Below are 26,039 nucleotides of genomic sequence, written 5' to 3'. Positions count from 1 at the left end.
TTACTACCAAACTACATTCATTCAATTTCTACACTCTCAGACATTCATACATTAGTTTATGCCGGGGCAGTCACAGTAGTAACACACCATGGACTGAAAATACAATCACAGACAGACAGACACAAAACACAATCCTATCACAAGCCTGCCTGGCAGAGAAGAATAGAAACACAAATAAATGACATTAGACAGCAATTAGGCAGGCTGACACAATACACTAAAAACAACATAACACCCAAATTAAAGAAACAACTCAGAAACATTTTCAAGAAAATCAAAACACATACAAAACACGAACATCACAACACACACATTACAGAATGTTTGTCGTAAGATTATTGACAGAGGTATCATGGCAATGATGAAGAGCAATGGCGACAAGGAATCTCCCTGAAAGATCCCTCGCTTAATATTGACCAATCCATAGCTTAATTTCCAACAAATAGTTCAGTCTTCCAATATCGCATCATGTTTGCAACGAAGTTGCCAACCTTTTTGCAAACCCCAATAGTATCTAAACACTTAATTACCCAACTATGTGGAAGTAAGTCAAAAGCTTTTTTGTAGTCAATCCACGTCATGTGTAAATTAGTTCTTTGGCTTTTACAGTTGTCCAGTATCATTTTGTCAATTAAAAGCTGATCTTTTGTGCCTCTACTTTTCCATTTGTTACCTTTCTGTTCATCTGGCACAATATCATTCTCTTTAAGATAATCTTGAATCCTATCAGCAATGATCCCAGTCAACAATTTAAACATAGTGGGCAAACAAGTGATTGGTCTATAGTTTCCTGGCACTATTCCCTTTACTGGATCTTTTTGTATCAAATATGTTCTTCCAACTGCTAACCATTCTTTGATGTTTCCGTTTTGCAACATCTCGTTGAATTGCTGAGCCATTATTTTATGCAGAGAGGTCAAGTATTTAATGCATCTGATCATTGCTAGGTGAAGTCCAATTCTTAACTTTTTTTAATCGCCTATTAATCATTGCCAGGGTTAATGCTTCCTGATGAAAGTCCAAAATGCATTTCCAATACTAACAAAAGTGTATATTTCAGAACTTGATCTCTGACTCCATTTCATTAGTTAATCTAGAAGTTGTGATAAGTCTGCGAAAATCAGCCAAATTTGGGCTACATCAGGAAGTACTGTTATATTATCAGGAAATATTTACAAATATAGTGGAACCTCGGTATACGACCTTAATCCGTTCCTGATGTTTGGACTTATACCGAATAGGACGTATACCAAACCAACCTTTCCCATAAGAAGTAACATAAAAATGATTAATCCATTCTCATGTATAAAAAGTGGCTGGCTTGAAACACCTCGCTTTCCTGGCTAGTTTCTGCTTGATTTTTCGTGAGATCAGCATGTATCTTTTTAGCTTTCTCGCGAATAATTGCTTCTGATACGATGTCTCCAGCACACTTTTTCAGTTATCCAAAGCAAAAGCATTTTCTCAACATGATCTAATGTCTTTGATCTCTGTTTAGAAATTGATTTAACCCCTTTTGCAATGATAGCAGATTTAATAATGTTTTTATTTTTCACGATTGTCAATATCGTCATTCTCAGAATGCGATATGCAACAGTTAAAATCTCGAACACGCGTGCCACCTTCATATTTCTCAACAATCTCTTTTTTCAGTTCCATTGTGATTCTAGTCATTTTTTGGTTTTCTGTTGCTTCTCATTTGCCTTTTTGCAATTCATGATTAATAAAAATAATAAAATTTTACTTAAAAATTAAAATCAGGAAAAATTTAACAAAGTAATAAACTGTGGCACCGCGAACATCTAGTCTAATCTAGTACACCGATAGTTCTACTTGTTCATAGATGGCGCATATAATGGAATTAAGTTGTATACCGAACAAAAGTCATATACTGAGCAAAATTTGTTTCGTCCAAACAGGACGTATTCCGAATTGGACGTATTCTAAAGCAGACGTATACCGAGGTACCACTGTATTTATTTATCAATAAATTTTTGAAATTAATATAACTTTTAATTAAAAATTACCTTTAACAATTTAATTATAGGCTTCACACAGCCTTTGTTATGTAATAAGTGTTTCTCTACTCCAGGAAAGTGGAATCTCCATTGATAAGAATAATTTTGACATGGTTTAATGGAATTTTCCTGTGGTGGTTTAGGAACAATAAACCAATATTTTTCCTGAAAAATTAATATATTAATACATATGTACAGTGTGATAATGATAATAATAATAATAATAATAATAATAATAACTCTCCCGTGGTCACCACCTGGTCGTGGTGGGAGAGCCCAGTAATTTTACTGAACCATAGGGCAATGCAGGCTGGAGCACAAGCTCCTGGTAGGGACACCCATGCCAGTAAGGTCTATGGGGAGAAATGAAGCTAAGAGTGACCACACACCCACATTATGTGGAGATAATTATCATGGAAGTAACCAGATCTAACTATGATACCGGCTCGGATGTCGCCCGGGTGAACAAGGTCTGCATTCGTGGGTTAGGCAGAGGCTCACGTTCGAAAAATAGGCTCCAGACTCCCTTGGTTACCGGTGGCAAAAGCAGCACTGGCCCAAGTATGGCTACTGCAATGCCCTCAACAGATGTAAGGAACCAACCTAGCCTTGGTGTTTCTGTGGCAATGCATCCACAGACCACAAAGGCTGGAAAACCACGCCAACGGATGAAATGGACAACAGAAATGAACGAGTTTATCATCCGCACTTACTACACCATCACAAGACTCGAAACAAACATGACAGCATACAGACAACAACTACACCACATATTCACACAACAATATCCTCACCTCACTGTCACCGAACAAAGGGTTGTTGATCAAAAACGAACAATTATACACAACAACCTTATCCCACAAACAACACTTGAACTTATCAAACAACAGGTTGCTGATCAAATACATCAACAGACAGAAACATTTAACATTAATGAAGATCACGTAACCTGTCAGGATAATCCAGCAACAAGCACTGATTACAGCACACACACAACAAGTACCACTAATGATACTGCAGGCACTTCCCCATCCATCACTGATAACGTAGACATAGAATTAGTTAATACACTCTCACTTATATTTCAGGAAACACTCACTAAATATACAGGTACAGATCCCACACAAAGACCACGAATACCGAAAATCAACACGTCAAAGGTAGTAGGAAAAACACTAAATTATGTAAACACTCACTTACTACCAAACTACATTCATTCAATTTCTACACTCTCAGACATTCATACATTAGTTTATGCCGGGGCAGTCACAGTAGTAACACACCATGGACTGAAAATACAATCACAGACAGACAGACACAAAACACAATCCTATCACAAGCCTGCCTGGCAGAGAAGAATAGAAACACAAATAAATGACATTAGACAGCAATTAGGCAGGCTGACACAATACACTAAAAACAACATAACACCCAAATTAAAGAAACAACTCAGAAACATTTTCAAGAAAATCAAAACACATACAAAACACGAACATCACAACACACACATTACAGAATGTTTGTCGTAAGATTATTGACAGAGGTATCATGGCAATGATGAAGAGCAATGGCGACAAGGAATCTCCCTGAAAGATCCCTCGCTTAATATTGACCAATCCATAGCTTAATTTCCAACAAATAGTTCAGTCTTCCAATATCGCATCATGTTTGCAACGAAGTTGCCAACCTTTTTGCAAACCCCAATAGTATCTAAACACTTAATTACCCAACTATGTGGAAGTAAGTCAAAAGCTTTTTTGTAGTCAATCCACGTCATGTGTAAATTAGTTCTTTGGCTTTTACAGTTGTCCAGTATCATTTTGTCAATTAAAAGCTGATCTTTTGTGCCTCTACTTTTCCATTTGTTACCTTTCTGTTCATCTGGCACAATATCATTCTCTTTAAGATAATCTTGAATCCTATCAGCAATGATTCCGGTCAACAATTTAAACATAGTGGGCAAACAAGTGATTGGTCTATAGTTTCCTGGCACTATTCCCTTTACTGGATCTTTTTGTATCAAATATGTTCTTCCAACTGCTAACCATTCTTTGATGTTTCCGTTTTGCAACATCTCGTTGAATTGCTGAGCCATTATTTTATGCAGAGAGGTCAAGTATTTAATGCATCTGATCATTGCTAGGTGAAGTCCAATTCTTAACTTTTTTTAATCGCCTATTAATCATTGCAGTTGTTATTTCCATCTGTTGCATTTTGTTCTTTAATAATCTTACTTCGAACTCCTTTATCCATCCAGCATTTTTGTTATAATTCTTCTCATTTTTCCAGAGTTCTCTCCAAAACTCAATTGTTGCTGCTTTCTCAGGCTGTTCAGCTATTCTATCTCTTGGTTTACTCAGACGTTGGTAAAACCATCTTTGGTCTGTCTGAAATAGTTGATTTTGCCTGTACTGGATGATCCTGGCCTCATATCTTTTGATTTTCCTCGCTGTTGCTACAATTTGTTCTTTTACAATTTCCAAAGCCTCCTCAATTTTCCGAGTGTTCAGCCAATGCTTTCTAACCAAGTATTGCTTGGTTTTAGCATTCTTCAGTTTCTTTTCTTTCATATTTTTCAAATTACTCACATCCGATCACAGATTTTTGATTTTCAATTCCAACCTGATCTTCCACTTTGGTTTTTGGTTTGACTTTCTTGTTGGCTGCATTAGTTTTAAGAGCCCCAACTCCTCTGTTACTGCCACTGCAATACTGTAAGCCATCTGATTTGTCTGCTCAATGGATGTTATTTGGATAGTAGAAAGTAATGTATTCATGTCCTTCATGATAGGAGCCAGGTATTTTTTAGGTATTATTTTCAAAGGTGGAAGGCACTTTCTTACTGCATTTAATGCAGCATGAGCCATGATTTTATCCTTAAGCTCTTGTTGCCTTGTTGTTAAAGTTCCTGGGTGTTCATCCAGTGTCTCAGCTACCTGTCCTTCAATTTGTTGTAAAGGGTTCGCATTTACTTCTGGTTCGGTGTGTTCTGATGCTCCAAATATCATCGGAGTTTCTGCCACTGTCAGATGTGAGAATTTCTGTCCAGCAGTCTCACTGAGCCTCTGAATCTCTTCAAGTTCCAAGTTCACTGAACACCTTAGTTCTGACAATAAATCTTCTCTGATCAGCAAGTCGAAGTTCAGTTATTGTGAATCAGGGTATTCTTGTTTCCACAGTTGGTGCATTCTGTTTTGGTAACCACATTTCTGAGGTTCTGATGCATAGTAGCATTGTATAACTGCACGGTTCTCTGACATTGTGTATTTCTGCTGCTTCCGTGGTTGTTCATTTGTATTCTGACTCTGTAGCCCACTTAACAACGGATGCTCAGAATCAGCAACATCCGCCGCAGTCCTTTTTATCCTGGGAGACGACCGAGCCAGTATAGACTTGGTTTTCATTTGTTTCTCCATAGTGTTAATAGGTTGGGTGCACTTAGTACAACTCCTCAGCTGAGACCTCTCTGGCTTGGTTGAACTTACTGGTAGTAAACTACTGCCAGCACAGCAATCAATCTCCTAGGAGCAGATAAGCCCCACCATGGCAAGGTGGCACACCTCGGGGGGGATTATTATTATTATGTGATTATCATCATTTTATTATACTTGTAAACTTTTGTTCAGTGCATTATTAAAAAAAAAATTTAAACTTATCAACATATACAGTAATACCCCAAACTTACGCGATAGGTGGGACCGAGCGATAACCGCTTAAGTCAAATTCGCGTAAGTCGGGGTATAATTTCGCAATTTGTGTAAAATCCAAGTCAGATGTATGTAAGCTAATAAATGCTCTCGTTAATCTTATCTTGTCTTTTGATTCGTTCACGGTTACAAGAAATCACCACATAGAGTTTCTCGAGTCTCCGTAAATATAACAAACACAGAAATAAATAACACAAAATAAATTGTAGTTATGTGTCAATTTCGCGCAACACGTCCGAATATGTAAGCTAAACAATAGTGTAGGGGGAGTGAGTAATCAAGAGTTGCGTGGCGCTCAAACAAAAGACAAATCAATGAGATTTGAAAATCGCGTAACTTTGGGTTCGCGTAAGTCGGGGTAGCGTAAGTCGAGGTATTACTGTACTTATATTTGTATGCTCTGTTTAATCATTCAGTTATAATTTTGCCTATGATTTTCTCAGTAAAATTGTTTTAAGAGTCTTGAATTTCATTTTGCATTGTATATAAATTAACATATTTTCAATGACAGATGCTGTTATGAAAGCTATAGATGGTGTGTCAAGGGCATAAGTGGAAGATACGGTAAAAACATGGCTGAGAAATGCAAAGAAGAGAAGATTACATAAAAAAGAAAAACTGCCAAAATAAATTACTTATAACTTTTATAAAGTGATGTTAAAAGGTAAAACACCAGGGGTTGTCCAGTTTTTAATGTTTTTAAAATAATTTTCATTCCATAAACTTTTTGGATGCACCTTATATAGAACTGATGCAGGTAAATCTAAAGCATAACACATGCAAAAAACCAAAAATCCAGCAAAAGAAATATAAAATTTAATGATAAACTATCGATTCCATTATATTTTACGTTTCTTTTGCTGGATTTTTGGTTTTTTGTGTATGCTATGTTTTTACTCTAAATTTCAGTTTTTAAAAATATTCAAATTTTTACTCTAATGTTTTTACTCTAAATTACAATATCTATTAGGTAAAATTTGAATATTTTTGAATTAAAATAGATTATTATTATTATTTAAAAATCTTAAAACAAAAAATAAGCACATACATCATCTGGAATTGATGTTTTAAAACTTTTCTTAGCACCATCAGGCCAATCTGGGTATTTGAATTCCAATACAGGAACAAGATCTACATCTAACTGAGTTCCATTCTTTGTTTTAATATAAATTGTTAACGCTGGTCCACTGCAAGATTTTCTTATCTATTAGAAATGAAATATTGTATTAACATATAAATTTTTTGAATTAAAATATAATATTTAAAAAATTAAATACAAAAATAGTTAAACCCTGTAACGTTATTAGTTTGTGCAAAGTCCACGTTAATGTTAAGTAGATTTATAGTCCTGTCAACAAGTAAAGGCATTTCAATGTTAATGAGTTTGGTTAATACAAACCTCATTAACACAAAATTCCAATTTTTAGTCCCTTCAACTTCGTATGAAACAGGGTTTAACTGTATTTTTATCATGTATTTAAAGGAATGTAGAAAGAATAAATTAGAATAAAATTTTTATATACACTTAAGGTTTGTGTTTACTGGCATTTGATGTATCAATTATTATTTTTCATCCAACTTGATCCATCATTTTTGAGCAGAATGTAAGTAGAGCTCTTTGTAAATCAGGAAGTGGTTTGTCTGTGATCAAAGTTCAAAGGGATTGTATAACCATTAAACATGATTTTTTACAAATACGTACAACTTTGAAAGGTTGATGTGACAAAGCTGGAATTTTGAAATTTGATCTAAGGGTTGAGATATTCCATGTCAAATTTCTCCATGTAAATTCTATGGGTGAGTTACCAGTTGTAAGCTCACCATGCACTATACATCAATTGAGTTTATGACTGCTGTCAATTTACATCTCTACAACAATGTTTCATTTTGATCTTTACCATGGACATTTAACATACACAATGTCATGATACAGTTAACTTTTCAAAACTCACATATTTATGTCCTGCATCCACTCATGTGCATGTTTTAACTGGTCACTGGAGTTGGTAGGCTGTTGGCTGCATATATGTGTTTCAAATATTTCATGAAGTTTTTGTTGGCTATGACAATGGGCATCATGTCTCCACATACCTGTTGGTTTTAAACTGCTGTAGATAGGACATTAGAAGCACATCACCACATTTGTGTTTTTGTGTCAAGCCAAAACAGGAAAATCTAAACTGTGAAGCTCAGTTTCCTTTTCCTAGAAAGTACCTAGTTAATACTGTGAATAAGAACTGATTTACAAAAATTTCCAGTAAAATTAATTTTTCTATTTTTAAGTGTCTATGGCCAGTTTAATCCACTTCACTAAGTTTTGATTAACTTGATGGTCATCTGTCTAGATATAAGATATATTATTGTTCTGTTATTCCTGTGAGGCATTTCAAAATAGAATAAAAAAGACACAACAGTTAAAATCTTATCATTACATAAAACTCAATGAAATTTAACTTATGCTCCTGTAAAGTTTGGGTTTGAAATGCCTTGAAAACAAAAACTGATAATGGAAACTAAAGAAGTATTATATATTTATCACTTAAATTTATAAAAATTCCAGAAGTCTAGTCCAAAATGAAAAATACAGCTGTCTTTGATTTTTAGCAATAAATGAAGATGCCATGGATTTAGTCATAGTTTTCATTTAATTTGAAACATTTTTGAAAATTCAACTTCTCATCCTCAGTGATTTCAAATGTCTTAATCAAACAACAGATTTTCAAACATTTTAAATCATAGAATTATTTAAACTTGTTTGTTTTGTTTTTCTCCATTCCAACAAATTTAAATACTTTTAGGATTTTAAAATGATTGAAAATCTGTTGTTCTGTTAGAATGTTTGAGATTGCTGGTAATGAGATGTTAAATTATCAAAAATATTTCAAATTAAAATAAAAAAAAGATGCCTTGATTTGAGGTTTGGTAAGTTTTACTAGATATATTTTCAAATACTATTTGAAACAACTAAGAACAACTTTTTAAAATTATTTAACAAATATATTGTCACAAAGAGAAAGAATAAAGACAGTGGTTTCTTCACACACACAACTCAAAAATTAAATAAAAAGATGTTACAACTTCTAAAAATAAAACAGAAAACTAAAAGAGAATTAAACAAATCTCAGTCCAGAAATGAGATACTGGCATGAGCTGTTCTTGAACAGTATGCTGAATTTTAGAATGCACAAATTCATAGTAGCACTTCCTCTTTTTTATGATGTCACTACTGGGGATTTCAAAGTCCAGTCATGAGAAGAAAATAAAGTTTTATGCAGATTACATACACAAATTCAAAAGCTGTTGTAGACCACAAATTCTAGCTGTTGTAGACTTCATAGGTAACCTTAGAGCTCCAGTGAAACATACTATAAGAACCAAAATACTGACAAAACAGTTTTCTCATATAGTCCCAGCCTACAAGTAAAGGTGTAGATCCACAATAATTCACATGTCAGTAATTAAGTTAATGAGGAGCATCATATCACTCGTCATAATGCTTAACCATCAAGTATGTATTCATGCAGATTTCAAGCTTCTGAGAACTTTTGCACTGAGAAAAGCAGACTAATCCTCAAAATTCTCTGGAAATGTAGGTTGTATATAAGATCAGTAGGAACTGTAGCATGATGACCATGAACCAGAAAGAACAGTGAATAACTATCTTGTATCTTGTGAAATGTTATAGCAAATGTCACAAATGGCAAAGTTTCAGCCCAGTGTTAATATTTGATATTATACATATTCAGTATATCTGACAAAATCTTGTTAATTAAACCGCTCTATAAGCCATTTGTCTAACAAGGAGATGGTCAGACATTTGGATCTCTGATTAGAACAAAACTTGGTGAGCATATAGTGCTAACCATAAACAGCTCCTTGTCCACTAAACACACTCAAGAAAACCTTTTAAATATGCAGCTGTATTTATTAAATTCTAACATTTTTGGTCATATTTAATGACCTGTATCAAGAATAAATGGAAAAAACAGAAAAAAATCAAACTCCAAACTCTGAGAAAATTCGAATTAATGATACAAGCGTTTTGGAACATTTTTTAAAAGGATATTCTATGGCAGTGTTTTTCAACCTTCATGAATAAGCGACTCCTTTACAAGTTAAAAAATTTTGGTGACCCCCCTCAGGGCCATATTAAAACTATATCAGTGATTTTAAAAACTATGTATTTAATTTTCTTTCTGTTGAGAGCTAAATATCGATCGAAAAACCAATTGTACTGTAAATTTTACAGTACAATTGGTTTTTCATATTGAGTATTATAATACATATTCAGTATATCTGACAAAATCTTGTTAATTAAACCGCTCTATAAGCCATTTGTCTAACAAGGAGATGGCCAGACATTTGGATCTCTGATTAGAACAAAACTTGGTGAGCATATAGTGCTAACCATAAACAGCCCCTTGTCCACTAAACACACTCAAGAAAACCTTTTAAATATGCAGCTGTATTTATTAAATTCTAACATTTTTGGTCATATTTAATGACCTGTATCAAGAATAAATGGAAAAAACAGAAAAAAATCAAACAAAAAAATCAAACCTGAAAAACCAATTGTACTGTAAATTTTACAGTACAATTGGTTTTTCTGTAAATTGTACTGTAAATTTTACAGTACAATTGGTTTTTCAGGTTTATTTTACAGTGTAAAATAAACAGGCACAGCCTTCTCACTGAAATTGTAGTTTATTTTATTGTAGTGTAGGGCCTACAAACACTTGTCTTTTTCTTTTACCCGCGACCCCCCTGGGGTTTGCGACCCACAGGTTGAAAAACACTGTTTTACAAGAATAAAGAGCACCATCTCTACCTACATAAAGGCTGTCATTATATAACCACAGTAGCTATTAGAACATAAAAAATATGATATTCAAGATATAAAATAACAGTAAAAATAAAAATTACAAACAGACATAAAATATCAAACATAAACAATGTGTTGAGCAAATACATTAACTTAAGGGTTCTGCCCTTAAATAAATTTCCGCTTTACCATCATTCTTGACACTTATAATATGCTTGATCGCCAGGCTGCCGATACTTTGCTTGCATCTCGGAAGTTGATAGCTAATCCTCTTTGGCTGATTTTGCAGATATGCCAGGCTTCAGCGTACCGGAGGTGCTTTTTGTTGCAAACTATTTGTATCAATCTAGCTTGGTCCCATCCAGCTTTGACCTCTTGGGGGTCAGTTAAGACATAAGTCACCAGCACTGTGCATGGCTGTTCGCTTCTTATGTTTCTCTGGTGTTCTGACAGCCTTTCTTTGAGGGATTTAAGGGCATTAATTAACCCTTAAGTTAATGTATTTGCTCAACACATTGTTTATGTTTGATATTTTATGTCTGTTTGTATTTTTTATTTTTATTTTTACTGTTATTTTATATCTTGAATGTCATATTTTTAACGTTCTAATAGCTACTGTGGTTATATAATGACAGCCTTCATGTAGAGATGGCGCTCTTTATTCCCATAAAATATCCTTTTAAAAAATGTTCCAAAATGCTTGTATCGTTAATTCAAATTTTCTCAAAGTTCGGAGTTTGATTTTTTCTGCTTTTTCCATTTATTCTTGATAAAGGTCATTAAATATGACTGAAAATCATGAGTGTGCCAAATGTTAATGTGTCTCATTCCAGCATCATTGATGTAGTTAGTTATTGTCAGAGGCTCCCTTGATAAGTCTATTCTGTTCACTGTTTCAATAATATACATAATCCTTAAAGTTTAAATAAAATTACTTCTATAATGATGAATTTTTTAATAAATATTAAATAAATTCTAGAACTGTATTCTAATAAGAAATTATATAGAAAGAAAAATTTAAGATTTATAATATATAATTTTAAAATGTCAGTATTTTGAAAATAAATTAATCTTAGCATTATTTTAATTTTCTAATAATCATCTTAAAACTGAATGTTCAGAAACTAAACTACACCTTGTGTGAATATAGTAAGGGTTAAGCCCTCATTACATTTACAAAAGAAAAATTATTAGTGTATTCCTGAAAACTGAAATCAAATTAAAGTACGAGGCAGGCTGAAAAGCAATGCACACATGCTTGTAGAACACGAATAAAAACAAATAGCAAGATCGGGCAAAAAGTACATTAAAGTACATTTCTTAAGCTTCAAAATCATATATTTATTTTTCAACATAGCCTTAATGATAACTAACACATTTCTCCCAACGTGTAACAAGTTTTTTTCATTCCGTCACTGAAAAATTCTTCAGACTTTTCTCGAATCCAGGACTCGACAGCTGCCTTCACCTCATCATCTAAGGTGTAATGATTACCCTTGAGATCTCTCAAGTACAGGAAACAAATAAAACTCACAAGGCGCTAGATCGGGGGAATAAGGAGGGTGTGGAATCGGTTCAAACTTCAGGTTTCGCAGAGCCTCTCCAGTTGCACGCAAAGTGTGTGGACGAGCATTGTCATGTTGCAAGATTATTGGTGCCAGGCTACCTCTAACATGTCAAACTCAACGTCAGAGGTGTTTTAGAGTCTGTACGTACTGAGAAGAATTAAACATTGCAACAAGGTGCAACGATAATTGTCTATGGCAGTGATTGGACTTCCACTGCATGTTTCATCAACAATTATGGTTTTTCCAGGCTCGCAACCATGAAATTTTATTATCCATCAATTTACAATAGACCTATCAACAGCATTGTCACCATAAACAGACTTTAAATGTAATTATTTCAGCAGTTAAAAATTCGATAACAGCACGCTGTTTAACTCATGTTGACATAGCACCAGAACATGTCTCCATATTTCCGCTTCTCAAAATATACTAAATGAATGCAACAACCTCAAACTGGGCATGCACATAGAGGGAGAATGTTACTTCCATATGCCACCTGGCACGCTTCTGAAAATCATTTTGTTTATGCTCTACAAGCATGTATGCATTACTTTTCAGCCTGCCCTCATATTAATTTAGATTACAGAATTAAATATATTAATAATCTAAATGAAATACCTCTTCTACATCACCACTTGGTATAAATGAACGAAGTGCAGAATCAAGAACTCCTTGAAGCCACTTTCTGATGTTATTTGGTAAAAAGAAATCAGTTTTTTCATAAAAAAATTCTTTTAAAATTTTACTGATAAATTCAAAATTTTGTTGCTTTCTCAAACTTTCTTTATTTTTCAGCTTACATGTACAGAAGGAGGGAGGAGAATTAGTAGTTCTTATCTATAAGAAGAAGAAAAATTAATATGAGAAAATTTACCTTTACAGTAATTACAAAAATTTAATTTTAAATTTTTTACTATTTAATAAAAAAGGAATAAAATTTTATATAAAAGATTTGTATTTATATAATGAGTTATAAGAACCGGCAATTGTATTAACTTTAAGGACTGCAATACGGCGGCACATGCATGGAAGTACTTTACACGTATGAAAAAGTTGAGCAAAGTTAACCCATAATAATTTCATCTTATATGATATGTACAGCTTAAAAAATTGGTATGGATCACATGTTTTAGTCAAACAACCATATAAATTTGCCTCACGTGATGAGATATTCGAAATTTTAAAATAGCGATTTTCAAACATCATTGTTCTGACATTCGACTTTGGAAATTTGGTTTCATTAAAAATCCTGAGGCAGGCCTTGGTGAAGGCCAAAAATGTTTGTGTTTTCGTTGAAGTGCTGTTACTGGATAAAAGGTTTCATTTGTATTTAATTAATTACCCAAGTAATTTGTGAAGAACATAGTTACAATATTTTTATTTTTCTTATTATAACTGTACTTTTATTTATACTTATACCTTAATATATGTACTTTATTTATTCTCTGTTATATTGCTGTGAATGACTGTCCCCTCCACAACTCCATNGTACCTGTCTTAATGTCTCACTGGCAAAATGTACTAAGTTATTTATTAATAATTAACAATGTATAAATAATGTTTCTAAATTATAATTATTAACTGGACAATTATTTGAAATGTATACCTAGTCTCTAAAATGAATAAAATTGTAAGTAAATAAATAAGAATAATATTACTAAAATAAAATTCCTAAAATAGAATGTAGCAGTGTATAATAATAATGACAATAAATTTAATTTGATATACAAATCATATGTCTTGTTTTTAACATTTCTGTAAATATTGTAAAAATTCTCATATTTACATTTGGATCCCAAACTAAAGATGTATAAGAATCATCTAAAACTATAGTCCTAAAAACACTATCATGTGTAAAAAGTTGACAAATAAACATCAGATGATGTGCTGAATCCGACTCACCACACTCACAGAGTGGAGAATCAACTAACCAAAAACCAAACAATTTCTCTCTATAATCACCATGACCCAACAAAATCTGCGTAACAAAATAATTAGGATTAACCCAGTGTGCCCCAAGCCTTTCTCTGACAGTGGGAAAGAATAAATATGTTAAACGACCGCGTGTATCACGTTGCCACCTATTATCCCATTCTTCAATTATTCTGTTTTTAACTTGATTAATTACCAATTGACATGCATACCTGGACGTTTCTGGCTGGTACTCAATAGTTCCAAAAACAAAAGATATCCCTGCTCTTATCAAATACTTTTAATATTCTAACTTAACAATTAAATCAATTGGCAATTCTCCAGCAATTACCTGTAAAGCAGGTATAGATACAGTTCGATATGCCCTGGTCACCATTAGGAACACTTTCTGTTGAGAAAACAAGTAGACAAAATAAGTATACAGTGTTGACTTATTCTGTAATGATATAGAATATAAAATATTAAAATTAGTTGTAGCATTTTTATGTTTCAATCTTAATTTTTTTTAGCCACGGCTAATCAAATAATTTCTATCAACATCGAGTACTTATAACTATTTTAGTAAGTTTATTGTGATTAATTGTAAATAAAATACTCAATAATATAAAAATTTAGATATTTTTATGTAGTGTAGTTATAGTGACCATATGTCCTTTATTTCACTGCTCTGTCCTTTAGATTTATTTTTTCTAAAATGGCCATTTTGTCCTTTATTTTTATAAATTGAAATAGTAAATTGAATATTGGTGCCCATACATGGCACCAGTATTTAATTTACAAATTTATTTTACACAATTTATAAATTTTACCAAACTTGCATTGATTATTTAATAGCTGGGGAAGCTCTTTTATGGAACCCCTCTGTTGGCAAGGAAGATTGAGGAACATGTTCTGTTTATTTCTGAACTTAAATATAAGTGATGGTAAACTATTTGATGAGGTTTTTTTGTATTAAAAGTTATGTTACCAGTGAAAGGATCTAAGAATGCTGACAAAACAGTGTAGCCAATGTAGATGGGTTGAAATTTTAAAATATTTTGCAGATGAGCACATATCTTTTACAACCATTTTAAAAATTGTTAAATTTTGCTTATATCTTCCTGGCTGTAATGCTTCCACTGAACAAGTATTTTCATTATTGAATAATACATGGACCAGTGAAAAATGCAATTAAAAATTGAAACATTAGAAGCAAGTGTTATATCAAGTGCAACTTTAAATGAATTGTATAGAGTTTTAAGAATTTTTTTAAAAATTTATTAAAAATTAAAACTTTTTTAAAATGTGATTGTTTAAAATGCTATGTACAGTTCATATATTTTATAATAAAGCTTTTAAGTTTTAGTGAAACAAATAAATGAAACCAGCTTTTTTTTATTATGAAACAATTTCTGATTTGTCCTTTATTTTCTACAAAAAAAATGGTCACCATAACAGCATAGTGTTTCATTTACATAAAAAAATTAATTCTCTCTTTATTTCTGTTTCAGGTTAAAATTTTAAAGAAACATGGCTAGAAATGAAAAGACACTTTTAACAAATTTAAAAGAAATCCTAAGAACAAAAGTGAAATTGACAGGAGAGGGAGAAAATGTTAAAGTTTTAGAAACTACTTTACCTCTGCTTATTAATCAAATGAAACTAGTATCACCTTTATTTAAATCTGTTTATAAACGAATTTATTATACTGGAAGTTATTATGATGGATTAAGAGTAAAAAATGCAACCGAGTTTGATTTAAACTTAGTTTTGGCATTTCCTAAAAATATGGATTTAGAGGTATGGATATTTATAAAATTATACATTATGATTTAAGCCATTACAGTTTAGTTTCTTTCTTTATGTTCAATTTTTGTAAATTTTATTTATCCAATAGATTCCAAACATGTCAACTTCAATACATGACTAGCAAAATATCTGTAGAAGTAAAACTAATTATTACTACAGATTAATTAATAAAAAGTAATAAATTAATCAACTAAGATTTCATATTTGACAATTTTTTTTTTAACTTTTATATAATTTCTGAAAGTACAATACATGCTAATAAATATTGTTCTGAAGATTCAAAAAAGGTAATTTCAATTAATGCCACATTTTGAACATCCTTAGGAACTTCAAATATATGTGAGGTTCCAGACTGAGTCCGAACACATTATTAATTGTACAATGTGTCATTTCAGCGGTAATAGTCGAGTTTTGAGCTATATGTAATTTTTTGTTATATAAAGAGTTGGCACCACTTTGGCAGAGGAAACTGTGTATAAAAGGAATTGTGGGTTGGTGGCAAAGGCTTTTTGGTTTTGTCTTGGTGTGAGACGAACATGTCTTGGTTGGCCAAAGGGACAGGCATTATATCAGGAAAATTGTACGAGCAAGTTTGTATAATTGTAAGTGACTGTGCATGTTTCCAGTAAAACCTTGTAAATTAATGTGTATATATACTTGGTGATGAGTTGAACTTGGGCGATAGCGATGTCACACTAGTTGAAGAGAAAGACAAGGGTTCTTTCTAATGGCACAAATTGTAAGGAATCTGAATTTCAACCTTGAAATCTGGGGTTTTTATAAGATCTTGTCCCCAAATTTCCTTCTCTGATTGGTTCCAACTCCCTCTCATCATTTCCTGATTAGTCTCTTCCTGTTTCCAGATGGAAATAAGACCAGTTCAGATCATGAGAAAAACCTGTCTTAGATGGTCAACCTGACACCATCCCTAGACTCTGACTGGGAGATGTTGATGGAACTAAGAAACCTGCACTTGTATTTTAGCTTATTATGTCCTTTTCTTGATATTTTAGAATGTTAACGATCGAATGCAGTGTTTTCTGTTTGTCAAACCTCCTCATTTTTTGATTCAGTTTACTTCAATCTTTTGTGTATAAGCTTCACTGTCAAAGTTCAAACTCTCCGGCTCAACACTGATCTATTGATTGACACGTGCCAGAGTTGCACTCAGGACTCACTTGTCAACTTTTGCATCACATTTATTTTCATTACAATTTCTTTTTCTCTTTTATCATGTTTGTTGTGGGACTCACAATACTCCGTATCGAGATAATTGTGAATGTGAAAGATTACCATGTGGAATGAAGACAAAGGAATTCTACTTTAACACTAAGTTTATTTACAGAATGACGTTGATATATATATATCAACGTCATTCTGTAAATAAACTTAGTGTTAAAGTAGAATTCCTTTGTCTTCATTCCACATGGTAATCTTTCACATTCACAATTATCTCGATACGGAGTATTGTGAGTCCCACAACAAACATGATAAAAGAGAAAAAGAAATTGTAATGAAAATAAATGTGATGCAAAAGTTGACAAGTGAGTCCTGAGTGCAACTCTGGCACGTGTCAATCAATAGATCAGTGTTGAGCCGGAGAGTTTGAACTTTGACAGTGAAGCTTATACACAAAAGATTGAAGTAAACTGAATCAAAAAATGAGGAGGTTTGACAAACAGAAAACACTGCATTCGATCGTTAACATTCTAAAATATCAAGAAAAGGACATAATAAGCTAAAATACAAGTGCAGGTTTCTTAGTTCCATCAACATCTCCCAGTCAGAGTCTAGGGATGGTGTCAGGTTGACCATCTAAGACAGGTTTTTCTCATGATCTGAACTGGTCTTATTTCCATCTGGAAACAGGAAGAGACTAATCAGGAAATGATGAGAGGGAGTTGGAACCAATCAGAGAAGGAAATTTGGGGACAAGATCTTATAAAAACCCCAGATTTCAAGGTTGAAATTCAGATTCCTTACAATTTGTGCCATTAGAAAGAACCCTTGTCTTTCTCTTCAACTAGTGTGACATCGCTATCGCCCAAGTTCAACTCATCACCAAGTATATATACACATTAATTTACAAGGTTTTACTGGAAACATGCACAGTCACTTACAATTATACAAACTTGCTCGTACAATTTTCCTGATATAATGCCTGTCCCTTTGGCCAACCAAGACATGTTCGTCTCACACCAAGACAAAACCAAAAAGCCTTTGCCACCAACCCACAATTCCTTTTATACACAGTTTCCTCTGCCAAAGTGGTGCCAACTCTTTATATAACAAAAAATTACATATAGCTCAAAACTCGACTATTACCGCTGAAATGACACATTGTACAATTAATAATGTGTTCGGACTCAGTCTGGAACCTCACATATATTTGAAGTTCCTAAGGATGTTCAAAATGTGGCATTAATTGAAATTACCTTTTTTGAATCTTCAGAACAATATTTATTAGCATGTATTGTACTTTCAGAAATTATATAAAAGTTAAAAAAAAAATTGTCAAATATGAAATCTTAGTTGATTAATTTATTACTTTTTATTAATTAATCTGTAGTAATAATTAGTTTTACTTCTACAGATATTTTGCTAGTCATGTATTGAAGTTGACATGTTTGGAATCTATTGGATAAATAAAATTTACAAAAATTGAACATAAAGAAAGAAACTAAACTGTAATGGCTTAAATCATAATGTATAATTTTATAAATATCCATACCTCTAAATCCATATTTTTAGGAAATGCCAAAACTAAGTTTAAATCAAACTCGGTTGCATTTTTTACTCTTAATCCATCATAATAACTTCCAGTATAATAAATTCGTTTATAAACAGATTTAAATAAAGGTGATACTAGTTTCATTTGATTAATAAGCAGAGGTAAAGTAGTTTCTAAAACTTTAACATTTTCTCCCTCTCCTGTCAATTTCACTTTTGTTCTTAGGATTTCTTTTAAATTTGTTAAAAGTGTCTTTTCATTTCTAGCCATGTTTCTTTAAAATTTTAACCTGAAACAGAAATAAAGAGAGAATTAATTTTTTTATGTAAATGAAACACTATGCTGTTATGGTGACCATTTTTTTTGTAGAAAATAAAGGACAAATCAGAAATTGTTTCATAATAAAAAAAAGCTGGTTTCATTTATTTGTTTCACTAAAACTTAAAAGCTTTATTATAAAATATATGAACTGTACATAGCATTTTAAACAATCACATTTTAAAAAAGTTTTAATTTTTAATAAATTTTTAAAAAAATTCTTAAAACTCTATACAATTCATTTAAAGTTGCACTTGATATAACACTTGCTTCTAATGTTTCAATTTTTAATTGCATTTTTCACTGGTCCATGTATTATTCAATAATGAAAATACTTGTTCAGTGGAAGCATTACAGCCAGGAAGATATAAGCAAAATTTAACAATTTTTAAAATGGTTGTAAAAGATATGTGCTCATCTGCAAAATATTTTAAAATTTCAACCCATCTACATTGGCTACACTGTTTTGTCAGCATTCTTAGATCCTTTCACTGGTAACATAACTTTTAATACAAAAAAACCTCATCAAATAGTTTACCATCACTTATATTTAAGTTCAGAAATAAACAGAACATGTTCCTCAATCTTCCTTGCCAACAGAGGGGTTCCATAAAAGAGCTTCCCCAGCTATTAAATAATCAATGCAAGTTTGGTAAAATTTATAAATTGTGTAAAATAAATTTGTAAATTAAATACTGGTGCCATGTATGGGCACCAATATTCAATTTACTATTTCAATTTATAAAAATAAAGGACAAAATGGCCATTTTAGAAAAAATAAATCTAAAGGACAGAGCAGTGAAATAAAGGACATATGGTCACTATAACTACACTACATAAAAATATCTAAATTTTTATATTATTGAGTATTTTATTTACAATTAATCACAATAAACTTACTAAAATAGTTATAAGTACTCGATGTTGATAGAAATTATTTGATTAGCCGTGGCTAAAAAAAATTAAGATTGAAACATAAAAATGCTACAACTAATTTTAATATTTTATATTCTATATCATTACAGAATAAGTCAACACTGTATACTTATTTTGTCTACTTGTTTTCTCAACAGAAAGTGTTCCTAATGGTGACCAGGGCATATCGAACTGTATCTATACCTGCTTTACAGGTAATTGCTGGAGAATTGCCAATTGATTTAATTGTTAAGTTAGAATATTAAAAGTATTTGATAAGAGCAGGGATATCTTTTGTTTTTGGAACTATTGAGTACCAGCCAGAAACGTCCAGGTATGCATGTCAATTGGTAATTAATCAAGTTAAAAACAGAATAATTGAAGAATGGGATAATAGGTGGCAACGTGATACACGCGGTCGTTTAACATATTTATTCTTTCCCACTGTCAGAGAAAGGCTTGGGGCACACTGGGTTAATCCTAATTATTTTGTTACGCAGATTTTGTTGGGTCATGGTGATTATAGAGAGAAATTGTTTGGTTTTTGGTTAGTTGATTCTCCACTCTGTGAGTGTGGTGAGTCGGATTCAGCACATCATCTGATGTTTATTTGTCAACTTTTTACACATGATAGTGTTTTTAGGACTATAGTTTTAGATGATTCTTATACATCTTTAGTTTGGGATCCAAATGTAAATATGAGAATTTTTACAATATTTACAGAAATGTTAAAAACAAGACATATGATTTGTATATCAAATTAAATTTATTGTCATTATTATTATACACTGCTACATTCTATTTTAGGAATTTTATTTTAGTAATATTATTCTTATTTATTTACTTACAATTTTATTCATTTTAGAGACTAGGTATACATTTCAAATAATTGTCCAGTTAATAATTATAATTTAGAAACATTATTTATACATTGTTAATTATTAATAAATAACTTAGTACATTTTGCCAGTGAGACATTAAGACAGGTACGCATATTAGGATGATAAAGGACGGCTATCTACTTATTTTATTTTTCAAATAAGTATAAATTTTTTCAAACATTCTGTTTGATTTTAAATTCATAAATATGAGAGTTTATTTTTCTTTTGGGTTAAGGATGTAAAATATGTCAGATTTTCATACATTTTATTTACTTTTTTTAAATTTCTACTTATTTTTTACCAAAAGCTAAGAATTAAAAGTTCTCATCTTCAAAAGTCACATAAAACTATGAATCAATGTTACCAACTCACTGATTTTGATCTTCAGCTATATTTATTGATAGTTTATTTTCAGGTTCCAATTTAATTATCATTTCTCAGACAAATTTAAGACTAATTTCTTTTTTTAAATTAATTAATTTAATGTATTGGAGACTTAACAAGTTACAAGTTGTCCCTGGCCCCATTATGGGCTTGCTAAAAGAGGCCATCTTAGTATCCATAGAGTGGAAAGAGTTTAAAAAACCTCTACAAATGAGGAAATTTTATTATAAATTAAAAAAAAACTGTTATCTTATTTGTAAAAACTACAAACTTTGTAGTTAATGTAAATTTTTTAGCAACTACTTGTTTGATTAGTTTTTAATGATTCCAATTAGTCACTGGGTATCAATATCATTTTATGTAATCAACAGGCTCAGTCCTCTTCCTAAGCCCCAGCAGCCTGTTGATGGCAAACTGACCTAATCTGTCAGGGATAAACCTAGTGTCAAAATGTTATGATTATTAGAAGAAAACAGTAATAATTTTTTATGAGGAAAAAATAAATAAAAATAATAATAATAAACAAAATGAGTCATTTTAAATACCAGCCACAGAGGGGGCAAGCTAGCCCATTAGGTGCTTGTCCCAAGTCTGGTAAATGGTGAGGGTTGGTGTCAGAAAGGCCATCTGACAGTAAAACTTATATACCAAAACCAAATGGAATAATGGATAAGAGAGAATATATGAAAGTTTGGGTGTATCCCACAAGTGATGTTCAGTCGTGTCACCAGAAAACTGCGAGAAATAAGTGTAGGTTACCAAACCAAGGACAGTAAAGGAGCAGATGAAAAATGATAGAATAGTCAACAAGAAGTTAGTTAAGATATAATTTCATCCAAAATAAATAATTGTATAATATACATAATTTATGTACAAAATAATAATTAATAAAAACATACTCAAAAACACTTACACAAGAGCATTAAATTCTATATATATGGTTAACTTTGATCTTTATGTAAGTTTCTTATCTTGATTACAAAATCATTTTTTAATAACAGCTGTGATATTTAATATTAAACATTTGATATGATTAGATGTTGCATAGAAATAAAAAAATTCAGCAATGAATTGCACAACTTTCCCAGCAGTTATGAGATTTTATTTAAAAAATAATTTTAATATGGTTAATCATCATAAATAAAATTGCATGGCATCATCTATTATGAGATTTTTCTTATAAAAACTTTTTATATTATTAATTATAAAAAAATGGCAAAAGGCTTATTTTGACAGAAGTGATGAATTTTATAAAAAATTGGTAATTTTAATAACGAGTAAAATCTTCATAAGTCAGAATACTCTTAAGATGTTACACGTGACCCCTCTATTTTCTCACTCCTTGACCTTTAACTACCAAAATTTAATAGCATCAATGCCTCTCATATACCAACTTACAGTGCCAAATTTCATTTCATAATCATTACCCCATATCCTGAGATATTAAACAAAATAGACACCAACACACACATCCACAGAATTTTTTCCTGTTTTTACTTTTTGGGTTCAGGATGTCTCAAAATGTGGAAGTTTGCAAAAAATCCAGGTCAAGTTTAACACAATTCAAATACTTTTCCTTATTATGTATAAGTACATAACAGCTGGGAAAGTAAAAGTGGATATGCAAGTTCAAATATTCAGCAATAAATAAATAAAATTTTTTTCAACTATCTTGAGAAATTGTCTCCATGCCTTAAAGTAAAATTCTTATATACAGTAAGACCCCGTTTAACACTGCCTTGATTAACGCCGATTCAAATTATTGCGGCATTTTGTTGATTTTTATATAATATGATTATTCCCAAACATGAACAAATCAGCAAAAGATGACAATTCGTCACAGTGCTGTACTTTCCTTAAATATGTTTGTTTGGTACAATTTTGGAAAAAAATATAACATCATGTATGCCATAGGCAATATCAACTTCACCTGGTAAGAATTAACTGATAACTGCATGAACAAAGTGTGGAAGAAGTTATGGTTGAAAGTATCGAAGAATTCTCAATGAGAAGAGCCTATCACTGTATCGTTAATAAGGATGCACCGATTAATCGGTAAGTAATCGGTAATCGGCCGTATCGGCCACTTAGCCAATTAATCAGTATCGACGCATTTCCCCGATTAATCGGTTTCGATAATTGGCCAATTTTACATTTTGGTATTTTTGTTAGAATGTTATGTACAATGCTAGTAATAAAACCTAATAAATTTCTGTTATATATTTATTATTTATTACATGACAAACTGAATATTAAAAAAATTTTACAATTCACATTATTCCTTTCATCGATACATATTTTCGAACTCTTATAACGGTTCTTCTTCTGAAGAACCGTTATAAGAGTTCGAAAACGTTAGTTTTGGTTCGTTTTGGATCGTTAAGAGTTAGTAGACGCACCGGTAACAGGTTAGAAAGAGTTATATTACTATTCTCCGGTGTTGTGGTAAAGATGAGTAGCGATACATATTATTAGTATAATATAACATATAATACTGTATAAAGTTTAAACTTTAAATAAAANTTTACCTGACCTGAGGGAGATGGAAATACCAGGTGGAGAAAAATGGGTTTTTTCCACATTATAATTAACTGTATAATTAACTCCAGGATCTCACACTATTAATGCAATAAATTATTAACACTAATCGGTATCGGCCGATAATGCACGGCCGATTAATTGGTATTTGGCCATTTTGCTTATCGGTGCATCCTTAATCGTTAACTTCACAATTTGGTCAACCTAATCGATACAGCAGGACTAGGAGATGTAGATGAGCAGGAAATTGAGAAGTTACTGCAGGTTTCTGTTAAGAGCCTTACCAACAACAACCTTCGAGAACTGGCAGAATATGGAATTCGGATGGAACTGGAAAATACAGATTCTGAAAATGAAGAACCTAAAAAATTTCTCTACAGATTTCCTTAGTAAAAGTTTGGTAATGATAACTGAAATCATTGATCAAATTGTAGTGAATAATCCAGATTTTGAAAGGAGTGCAAAAGCAAGACAAGGCATTTTGGATGCGATCTCCTGCTACTGACATTTGCTTAAGGAAAGAAAAAAAAGCAACAAATGAAACTACATGACTTTATTGCAAAAAACAAGAATTTCAGAAGAGCCAGGACCTTTATTAAAAAAATGAACTTTACATTTCTGAGTGCATGCTTTTATCTGTTTTTTAACATATATTATTATGCAAATTAATATAAAAATAATTTAAAATTATAGTAAAATCTGTTTATTTTCAATCGCATGTCTCCCTTTCCCTATTTATTCTATATTAAAATGACCTTGACCTCGTTTAACACTGTTTCATTTAGCACTTTGTCGTCTAGGTACAGTACATATCCCCACGTTAAGCAGGGTCTTACTGTAATTTTGTTTAAATCTGAAGTTTACTCAAGACAGTTACTTTTTATATTTTGCTGGATATATTAAAGGTTGTTTGTTACATTTGATAAGTTTTATAAAGAGAGTGTGTAAGAGGTATCTTAAAAGACTTGGAATGTTAAAAGCAAAAACTCAGGCACTAGCTGAATATCTAGAAAGCCCACTGATGCATGTGACATTGTCTTGAAAATACACATTGTTATATACAATAATACCCCAAACTTACGCGATAAATGGGACCGAGCGATAACCGTGTAAGTAGGGGTATAATTTCGCAATTTGTGTAAAATCCAAGTTGAATGTATGTAAGTTAATAAATGTTCTTGTTAATCTTATCTCGTCTTTTGATTCGTTCACGGTTACAAGAAATCACCACATAGTCACTCGAGTCTTCGTAGATATAATAAACACAGAAATAAATAACACAAAATAAATTGTAGCTATGTGTCGATTCCGCGCGACACATCCGAACATGTAAGCTGAACAATAGTGTGGGGGGAGTGAGTAATCAAGAGTTGCGTGGCACTCAAACAAAAGACAAATCGAGATTTGAAAATCACGTAACTTCAGGTTCGTGTAAGTTGGGTAGTGTAAGTCAAGGTATTACTGTATACTAAGAATAAAAATCTTCTTTTTCCAATATCATATTAATTATTTATGAACTTACATTTCTTTAAGATGCATTACTTCACAATTAATAAAAGTTTTTATACTTTCTCTCTTTCTTCCACAGAACTAATTTATTTTCTTTTTGCAATATTTCATCCAAATCAATGCTATCTATTAGACCTAACAGGATAATATTAATTTGGAGAATATACTGTGAAAAAGATTGAGTTAACTGGTGAAAATTGAAATAAAATTTCTAAAAATATCTTACTTTATAATTACAGTATATGAATTAATTTGATTTCCTAAGCAAGGCTTTCCTATATCTACAAATAATTTTGTAGATATAGGAAAGCCTTGTTGGTTTGAAATTCAAGAGACGAAATAATCACAACTATGAATTATCAAGTTTTGAATTATCTGAGATTTACATGTATCTGTACAATATGCCAAATGCCATGTAATTTATTATGCAAATGGAATATGGATACATATACAGAATGCTAGAGAAGAATAGAAACACAAATAAATGACATTAGACAGCAATTAGGCAGGCTGACCAATACATTAAAAACAACATGACACCCAAATTAAAGAAACAACTCAAAAACATTTTCAAGAAAATCACAACACAAACATTACAGAATACATCAATACACTAAAACAAAAACTTGCAGCCAAAGCACGTAGACTCAAACGATACAAAACATGTACACTACGAAATCAACAAAATAAATTATTCACAATGAAAAACTTTTCTACAGACAAATCAGTACCAAAACAAACACTGATATACAGCACAGTGGCACACCAACAGAAGAAGACACAACTTATTGGTTTTCTCTTTGGTCCAATGCTGTTACACACAATGCTGATGCAGGCTGGATCAAGGAGGAGAACAGAAACTTGCATAACATACCAAGTATGCCCTGTGCTGAAATAAACATACACGACATTCGCTACGCTGTTAACA

At 31.8% G+C, this 26,039-nt stretch overlaps 1 protein-coding gene across 8 annotated transcripts in view; it reads right to left on the bottom strand.

The window, feature by feature from the left end:
* The window catches only part of LOC111640160, an 88,461-nt gene that overhangs the window by 45,477 nt on the left and 16,945 nt on the right, over nucleotides 1-26,039 (bottom strand). For 6 of the 8 annotated variants that reach the window (XM_023386155.1, XM_023386157.1, XM_023386154.1 and 3 more), the window contains exons 2-5: nucleotides 18,567-18,855; nucleotides 12,734-12,952; nucleotides 6,774-6,929; nucleotides 2,028-2,183 (exon numbers count right to left, since the gene is read on the bottom strand). In XM_023386155.1, coding sequence (XP_023241923.1) covers nucleotides 2,028-2,183; nucleotides 6,774-6,929; nucleotides 12,734-12,952; nucleotides 18,567-18,836 — 801 coding nt within the window. In that variant the 5' untranslated portion in view covers nucleotides 18,837-18,855. Of the gene's footprint in view, nucleotides 1-2,027; nucleotides 2,184-6,773; nucleotides 6,930-12,733; nucleotides 12,953-18,566; nucleotides 18,856-21,977; nucleotides 22,053-26,039 lie in introns of those variants that run through there. The other 2 variants (XM_023386160.1, XM_023386161.1) reach the window with 2 other exon arrangements.

Source organism: Centruroides sculpturatus, unplaced genomic scaffold (assembly GCF_000671375.1).
Source record: "Centruroides sculpturatus isolate CEXI.00-Female unplaced genomic scaffold, Cexi_2.0 scaffold1064, whole genome shotgun sequence".
Lineage (NCBI taxonomy): Eukaryota > Metazoa > Arthropoda > Arachnida > Scorpiones > Buthidae > Centruroides > Centruroides sculpturatus.
This window is presented reverse-complemented; position numbering and strand designations above follow the sequence as displayed.